This window comes from Squalius cephalus (genome assembly GCF_949319135.1).
Source record: "Squalius cephalus genome assembly, chromosome: 4".
Lineage (NCBI taxonomy): Eukaryota > Metazoa > Chordata > Actinopteri > Cypriniformes > Leuciscidae > Squalius > Squalius cephalus.
The window spans coordinates 5,917,026-5,925,888 of NC_137125.1; the positions used below are offsets into that span (position 1 = coordinate 5,917,026).

At 39.2% G+C, this 8,863-nt stretch overlaps 1 protein-coding gene and 1 long non-coding RNA gene across 2 annotated transcripts; one reads left to right on the forward strand and one right to left on the reverse strand.

Moving 5' to 3' along the window:
• Positions 1–662: 662 nt before the first annotated feature.
• Positions 663–1,826, forward strand: LOC307157942. Its single transcript, XR_013821138.1, has 3 exons — positions 663–709; positions 946–1,183; positions 1,769–1,826. It is a non-coding gene; the product is annotated as an uncharacterized lncRNA (long non-coding RNA).
• LOC307157941 (P2X purinoceptor 7-like) lies at positions 1,271–4,887 on the reverse strand. Its single transcript, XM_079869932.1, has 4 exons — positions 4,787–4,887; positions 2,274–2,343; positions 2,000–2,154; positions 1,271–1,588 (listed from the first exon to the last, which is right to left on the reverse strand). Exons 1-4 carry the CDS (start codon positions 4,873–4,875, stop codon positions 1,429–1,431), a joined length of 474 nt encoding a protein of 157 aa, XP_079726058.1. The 5' UTR covers positions 4,876–4,887; the 3' UTR covers positions 1,271–1,428.
• Between the last annotated feature and the right edge of the window lie 3,976 nt (positions 4,888–8,863).

Below are 8,863 nucleotides of genomic sequence, written 5' to 3' on the forward strand. Positions count from 1 at the left end.
TGCATGTCCATGAAAACCAACTCTTCCCCAAGTGCCTTCACCCTCCTTCCACTGACAAAAACAAGTGGCTGAAGCCCGGTACGCCAATATTCAATAGCAATTATGCTAATCCTGTTGTATACTCTAAGCTGCTATGCACTCATCTTTTATGTATTGATTATTCTCTGTCCTCTTCTAGCAACAAAGGCCATCTACAAGCTGGAGAAGGTGCTAATGAACAAGCGTGTTCTTGGTGATGTGAAAAAGCTGAGCCCTCTCTACCAAACATCTGCCTTGGAGGGGTTCCACAGTGTGATTCTGAGGTTCGCACCAAAAAACGTGGTCTTCTCGTACTTGGGGATGCTTTGCAGGTAAATTAAATGTGTATGTTGTCAATATTGTATAGTAACAACACTTTGTATAGTTACAACACTCAGCACTTGCCATACTGTCTACATGAGGTGTGTGCGTAGTGGAAGCTTTTCATAACAGATTAGAGCAGCCACACAGGTAGAGCGAGAGGGCCAGTGTGGCCATGGCGTCATTATGTTGGAGTAATCCCATACAAATCCTCATTTCAGACTTTACCTGGCTGCTTTGCATTTCAATGAAAATTCTGGCCGTACCCAAGCGAGGACTGCAGCAGGAGAACTGCAGTTCAAAATTAAATTTCCCAAGGCCAAGAGAGGGGAACATGTGGTGTCCATAGTGAAGACCAAATATTCTACTGGTAAGTTAATTCTCAATTGTCTTTTGATATCTCCATACTAACATATACATCTTTTTGAATTTTTGCATTTACCCCACTGGCAAGATTTTGGCACCACCTGATGAAAAATGTGTAGCATGTTTGCCAGTGTGACATGCAGTAAAAACATTTCTATTGCAGTTACTTTTAACAGTTTGTCAACAGTTACCATATGAATGACTTAAACTGTATGCTATGTGATCTCGCCTGTGTTTTAGAATATGTGACTGAGCTGATGGACATCCTCTTTAACGAGGTCATCCAGGACCCTGCACCCTTTGTGGCTAATATGAAAGCGGTGGCTGTTCCTGGATTCCTGTGTTCAGAGTATGAGCGACCTGGGAAATCCGATGCAATTGCCAGCCACGTATCCAGGTTCAGCTGTCCCGGTTGTGAGGGAACGGCTCTAACAACACCCATCTAAGTCCACAATCCCTTTCTGTTTTCTGCCAACATGTAAGTTACCATCTCCACAGTACTATTCTTGCCTTTACTCAATGTTTGTTATTTGGGTAATCTATACAGTACATTAGATCTGTCACACTTACATTATCAACTTGTTGTATATATGGACATGATAGTCCAGATTTGACAGTAAGTTGTGACGCATACAAACATGGTTGACTTTGAAATTTATTAAGTGTATTGAATAATTGTTTACATGGCTCATGTCCCAAACAAGTACAATATATTTTATACATTTAAATGGGAGGCCTAAAGCCTGTGTACTCCCCATCTTCATCCGAGTACTCCTGGTGAATACGGAGCACAACACAAGAAGGTATGACAACCCTGTTGTGCTTTCCCAAGTATCCCCAACACCAGGAAACAAAACATCTGTAGGCCAGGTAGCGAGCACGACTGTAATTAAAAAAATAAAAACAAAATGTCATGTCACATAATATATTATTTATATAGGTTTGTATTTTGGTCGGTGGTCCTCTCTGATAATTGCAACAAAAACTGACATTGTGAAGTTATCAATATCTGGTGACTTTGTACAACAAAAACAGCCTTTGTCTTTTTCCTATTTTTGGTCAGGTCTAACAGAACGGGACCCCAGAAGATGACCGTTTGATTCATCAACCTGCAATCTGCCTCATATCATTCATGTACAGTGTACACATTAATAAACATTTCCTAATATGATTGCATAAACAGTGTGACTTTGTTCTTGTGTCCTAAACCTTACCAGTTTTTGAAAGACAGGCATGCCATTTGATCAGCACAAACGTAATTTCTACACATTCAAAATTATTTTGTCTAACTTACACGGCTCTTTCCCTCATCTCCAGTGGCCCATGGTCTGCCTGGTAGGTGTTTAGGGCACTCTGCAGGGAGTAGGGGTTCAGGCAGACAGGCTCAATGCCTGGATGAAGAGTCATACACCGTGGCTCTTCAGGAAGCTCTCCGCATCTATTCTGAACCTGTTGGAGTACATGTTATAAGGTGTTTTAGTGCTAGAGATCTAATACTCTTCTAGTTGGGCATTCATACTTTTAATGATCATTGTGGGAGGTAGACACATTTGTAAATCTTTACATACAGCATTAATATCTTTGCAGCAGACATTCTCCTCCTCTGTGGGCATTGTCCTGCATTCTCCACAGATGCACCTACAGTTTAATTCACAGTGTGACTTAAGATAGTCATACATTTGAGTTTTCAATTCTGTTATAACAATTACAGAAAAGTTATCTGAACAATTAGAGCATATTTAGAGCATATTGTTTCTCAGCTTGTGTGTTATAGTAATATTCAGCAGTCCATTTCTCATGGATTTATGCACATCATTTTCATACTTAAAAACAACCATGATGGCTGCTAGTTAGATCCGTAACTATAAAGCGTAAAAATGTTTTATTCTGTTATTTATTGCTAGCTTAACTTTATTTGGCTAAGTGAGGTTATGCTAGTTACATATAACCTGGGTGCGATTTGCCGGGGGGGATGCGTAGGATTTCCCCCTTTCTGGTCAATGTATCCCTGCCTCTGCTTAATTATTTTTATCCCCGGTGGGGATACATTTATCCCCCCCTCAAAGTGATCATTGCTACTACACTAGTGGCGAGGCGGATCACAAAACTTATCACGGATCCGTGGTTTGATTAAAATCCTTTTTATTTTAAAATGCGCTACGTAACCACCACTCTGCAGACTTGCTCAATGTCCCGCCCACGCCGCTATATGATTGGTTACACCTCACGAGTAATAGCCTATCAACACTTGCGAGACGGTTGCAGGTCTTTTTTTACGCTGCATATGCAGCATATTACTGAAGCGGGAATAAACATCACAATCTGATTATCTGTTTCTATGATGACAAGCAGAGTTAGTGCTGAAGTTGCACATACGGTGTTTTACTCAATTGAGGCTAAGCAAAGGTTTTTTGATTACTCACTCACTCTTGAGTGTCTGGCGCGAGTGATTTCAATGTTAAGTCAATGTAAAGACGCGTTTACGCGCGTCTAGAGGTCCTGCGGCGCGATGCGTTTCGCGCGGCGCGGTAGACGCGAAGCCCGAATGAGGCGAATTGACTTTGTCGGCCCGGCCCGACACATTAACTGTATGTTATGAGCCCGAGCCCGATTTAAACCCAGGGGTGGCGCCAGGGAAGTTGAGATGAAGCAAAGATGAAGTTGATGATCGCCATCTCCGTAGTGAATGCGCATATATGGAGAAATGCATGGATTACATCAGAGTGTTGCCTATTTCTTTTCGTTTTGAATTGTTTCATTTAAAGACATTTCAAGCGTTCTTTAGATATATTTCTTAATATTTTCTTTGAGGCATACACTTAGTTTCGGTTAATTTATGATAAGATCCGCTCAAGTTATCGTGCAGTGCAAGTAACCGCGGCGGCGCCTCTGATTATAGCCTATGTCTGCTATATTGGCTTCTTATTTATTAAATACACGCAATTCGTTGATGAAAAATGTATTAAAATTAAGATACAATTTATACAAAACGAAATTCACTTTAAAGAAAGGCTTTCTACAAAACAAAACTTAATGAAATAGTCAAAATCATGTCTAACCCACTCCAAGTCTCCCGATATACTGCACATCCTATCTTACTCGTGCTGCTGTTCACTTTTCATAAATCAACATAGATGGAAAAAAATAACAATAATATTTTAACAAATATGAAACTAAATGAGCTTATTTAATGGCTAGGCTACAACACATATAGTAGGCCTATACAGACACTCTATTTGTACAAATTGCTGCACATTCATTTACTGCTTCTGAATTGTGCACACATAAGTTGAAAGGCATTTGTTTGTGCATAGTAAAACATATCTGCAACATTTATCAAGTTCACGGATATTGTGCGTGCATTTATTAATTATTATCATAATGAATAATGCAACAAGGACAAATCATGTAAACTGCCTTGTTTGTTTATTCAGAATGAAATGGATCGCAAATGGATCTGAAAGAAGAAACGTAAAAAATAAATAAAATAAAATAAAAATAAAACGTGAAAAATGATGAACACAGAAAATGAACAAGAATGAACTTTGGATGGCCTAGGAGGAGTAGCCCTAGTAGGCTAAAACTCTAATTTAATTCAACAAGGTTTTAGAATATAGAATATTTTTTAAACAAAATAAATATTTTTAAAGATTATTATCCCGGGCCGGTGTGATGCGTGCGAGACGCTGAGCACGACACGTGACGTGTTGCATTTTGTAACACAAGTGCTGGATCAAGGGCCCGGCCCGGGTCGGGTCAAATTCGGGCTCGGGCAGAGAATCTAAACTCTGATTTATCTGATCCTGTCCATTAGCTTTGATCCATGTACGGCTTTTCAGAATGTCACCAAGTACAAATATTTGTAATAGTATGTAATTTTTCAGCACGAAAACTCTTGTTAGCTAGCTGGGAACAATGAAAAGGGTCCAGAGCAGCAAATGCAGTGAATGAAGTTCTTGTTCTCATGATTTATTTTTATTAATAAAAATGTTTCAAAACATCCCCCCCTCTGTTTTTTTCACAAATCGCACCCTGCATATAACATTAGCTAACTTGCATAAAAGGGAGAACAAAATCTTACCATTCTGTTGCAGACCGAGGGGGATGATGATTCTCTAGAAGCTGGTCAATGTCCTCTGAATTATATTCTGGCTCTGGAGGCTCAAACATGTATGGCTTTGTAGAACCAATAGGCCCTTTTCACAATGACGTCAGAAAACTTCCGCTTTTCCGCAAAGCAGGGTATACGTACTTCCGTTTTAACTTGCGCGCGCTGGTTAACGTTACTTCAGGAGAATACAAAAGGTGATAACTAACAACACGAAAGGTAAAGTTTAAAATAATAATGTTTACGTATTTAGCGTTATTGGTTCTTATATTTAGAGTATTTTGATAATGTTAATGATAATTTCCAGTAACGTATAGCATTCTTTAACGTGTAACTGTCGTGGAGGGGAAAGTTAGACTAGCTAGCAACAAGATAAATCGCGGTCAGCGTGTGTTGCCACAAGTTTATTAACAAGTGTTACATTTTTATCAAAGCTAAATGTCAAACCATTTCCATATGCTGATGTGATTTATCATTTATTTCTTCCTGTTTTCATTTTTCACCAGTTTCCCATCCAATAAGCATGGCACAGTCATCTTGTAGATGCTATTGTAGTGTTCCTTGTTGTTCAAACAACAAACATAAATTTCCCTATTTAAGTTTCCACGATTTTCCAGTGGACGCTGAAATACGTGCCCGTTGGGTTAGGGCGATCAAAAGAGACGAGGGACCGAGTTTTAAAATCCTCCGTGGGAGCACCTACGTGTGTAGTCAGCACTTTACCCCAGAGGATATATGTACATCAGCCAGTGGACGAACCAGGATTAAGAAAGGAGCAACGCCGTCTAGATTCCCCTGGAATGACTTGGGTAAAGGTAGGACACTATTAAGCCTGGTAGTACTTTAAAATAACAATAAATCATAATTTATTACATTATTTACAGTTTACATACAATTATGCTTGTATGAAATAAACGAAGAAATGTTTATTAATAGCTGTATTTTTTTTTATACAGCTTATTAGTCCATATAAAAACTATAATAAATCATCCTGTTGGCATTTAAATTGCCATTTGTTATAATTGCATTTGTGGTGGTATTATACATACTTTTTGGGTTCTGAGAAATTATTACTAAATATCCATATTGACATTTATGTGTATCTATTTCACATCTCTAGGAAGAGCGTCACAAGCTCGACAGCCGGTTTACCAGAGAGCAAGGAAGCATTTTAGGGCTGCAGTCCTAGATGAATCTCAGGAGATGCCTGTAGGAGACTTCACAGAAGAGGCACTGCCTGCGGGTGGAGTAGCAAAAGATCATGACTATGCCTACCATCCTTCTCCTGGTTAGTAATTCAAAAACAGATTAACAGGTTTTTCTATGTGGCAATAAATTACTTTGTAACTATAGGGTTCGTCGGCAGAGCAGCTGTGCTTACTGTAAAATGCTTTTACAGGAAACTCAGTTACTCTGAATAATACCACACAATATGATAATGATTTGGATGATTGAGAACTATTACAGAAATTACATTGTAATCTTAGTTATTGTAGTCTCTTCATTTCATAAAAGCCAAGAATTACTGTCAAGCTCACTAACAAATAACATCCAATAATGAAGACGAAGTGAAAACTAGTATATGACTCAATGATAAACATTAAGGTGTATGTTTTTTCTAGCTTTAAAGGTAAACTGGATGCTGCCACAAGGAGAATTCAAGAGTTGGAGCTTCAGGTTTTGTCACTAGAACGTGAAATCCAGCAGCTGACAGTTAAGCAGCAGCAGCCTCTGATTTTCAAGTTCTGTGTCACAGATGAGGACTTTCGTTATTACACTAGGTTCAGCTCAAAGGAGGTCTTCACTGTGTTTTGGGAGTCAGTTTACCCTTCTGCTTCAAGGCTTTTGTACTGGTCCAAGGCACAGCGAACAGCACAAGAGACACTGAGCCCTCAGCGAAAACTTCCGCTCATTGATGAACTGTTCATGTTTCTCTGTCGTGTTGCAGCTGGGCTTCAGGAGAAAACCCTGTCATCCATCTTCGAGGTCAGCTTGTCTACGGTTAGTCGCATCATCTTAACATGGACAAGCTACCTTTACCAGGTTCTTGGCTCGCTACCATTGTGGATGACGAGAGAGCAAGTGCAGGCCACAATGCCTGACAAGTTCAAGCTCTACTGCCCTCAGGTGAGAGTGATAATAGACTGCACCGAGATCCGTTGTGAAACAGCATCTTCTCTCTTACTACAGTCGGAAACATTTTCCAACTATAAAAACCACACCACCTTTAAAGGTCTAATTGGCATTGCCCCATGTGGGGTTATCACATTTGTATCTAAATTGTACACAGGCTCCATCTCCGATATAGAAATAACTCGCCAATCACAGATCTTGCAGTTACTTCAACCAGAAGATGGAGTAATGGCTGACAAGGGGTTCCAAATTGAGAAGATGCTGTCACAGGTGGGGGCAACCCTCATCATCCCTCCACTGAAAACATCAAATCAGCTCAGCACAGAGGACACCCAGAAAACACAGGCTATTGCCCGTCTGAGAATTTTAGTTGAGAGGGCGATACGCAGGGTGAAGGAGTATCACATTTGGGATGGGCTTGTTCCTCTTTCTATGGCAGGTTCAGTCAATCAGCTGTGGGCCATCTGTTGCCTACTCTCAAACTATCAGGGACCTCTTGATATCAAAGGGGACAAACCCGTCTGAAGTGTTTCGTTTCTTGGGTGAGACTAATTCTACAGTACTTTTAGCTGTTTGACACTGTGTAGATATACTGTAAATACAAGTGCTTTGTAATATATTTGTAAATTTGATACTGTAAATACAAGTGCTTTGTAATATATTTGTAAATTTGACACTGTGTAGATAATACTGTAAATACAAGTGCTTTGTAATATATTTGTAAATTTGTTACATTTACTATCTTTTCTATGAACATAGGGATTTGTATATGTTATTAATAAACAATGTTGTGAAACAACATCTAACCTTTTATCTAACAATACACAATCTATAGCAAAGTAATAATATCAGTAATAAACATGATTGCAACAAGAGTTTGCAGGTCTGTATTACAGTAAATTAATCAAGATTATGGACTTTCACTGCAGAAGAGAAAGCTAACAACTAGCAGCTACCGTTATCCTAACTCCTCCGCTAACGTAAGTTGGGCGGGACAATACAAAATGCTTACCTTCATATGCAAACAGGTACTGCTCAATGAAGAATTTGTATCCTTTATCAAGTTTGTGGTGAGTGAAAATTTGTCTGCAAGACGATGTACATCATCTAGATGTATTTCTGGCAGGTGTTGAAGGGACTGAGTAAACTCCATAGCGTAGCGTTATGCTGGCGGCGGAAGTAAACATACACTGCTTTGAGTCAGAACGGAAGTTGCGTGACGTTGTGTGAAAAGGGCCTATTAAGCTGCTAGGAGCATCCATTTCGGCTGTAGCGTGACAGTTGAGTGTGACGACGGCAGCTTTACCGCGAGTGGGCGTGGTTTCAGCGCAGCCAGCGGACACGCCCTCAGCGTTTGAGAGCAGAGACTACTGCTCATTTTTTCAATATTTTGATAGCTTATTTTATGTACTTGACAGCTTTTTTTTATCATTCAAATTTGGCTGGGTGGCTAATAACACATTTTTCTGTGGTGTGATAGACTCAGAACACATACTTAATTTTGACTTTACAGGGACTTTAAATGCGAATTCTTTTAAATATATATATATATTATGGAATAGAAAGCTCCTGCAGCAGGTGCATTAGCACAACAGGTAGCCGCAATACACGACACAATTTAATTTATTAATATTACACTTTTATTTAAAGCTCACTTTAAAACACCATCGAGTATTTGTATCATATTCCGGTCGCGGTTTAAAATTGTTTCAAGTCATGAAAAGATTTTGAAATATGTTATATTTAGCATTTTAGATGAAGCTATGGGCTATCATTACCTAGCATATGCATTCTGTAAACATTCTTTATTCATATGAAACCCCCAAATCGCACGAAAAACTCACAAAACCCAAGTATTCCGTATCGCACATTTATTAGCTTATTGTTTCAGGTGAAGAGATGTCACTTTTGCTTTGT

Bases quoted from the DNA above. Each gene is read 5' to 3' on its own strand.
- LOC307157941 (XM_079869932.1), bottom strand. From the start codon at position 4,875: ATGTTTGAGCCTCCAGAGCCAGAATATAATTCAGAGGACATTGACCAG. The intron at 2,155-2,273 runs GTATGTAAAGAT...GTACTCCAACAG, and splicing joins GCTGCAAAGATATTAATGCT to GTTCAGAATAGATGCGGAGA. The intron at 1,589-1,999 runs GTAAGTTAGACA...TTTTAATTACAG, and splicing joins GAGATGAGGGAAAGAGCCGT to TCGTGCTCGCTACCTGGCCT.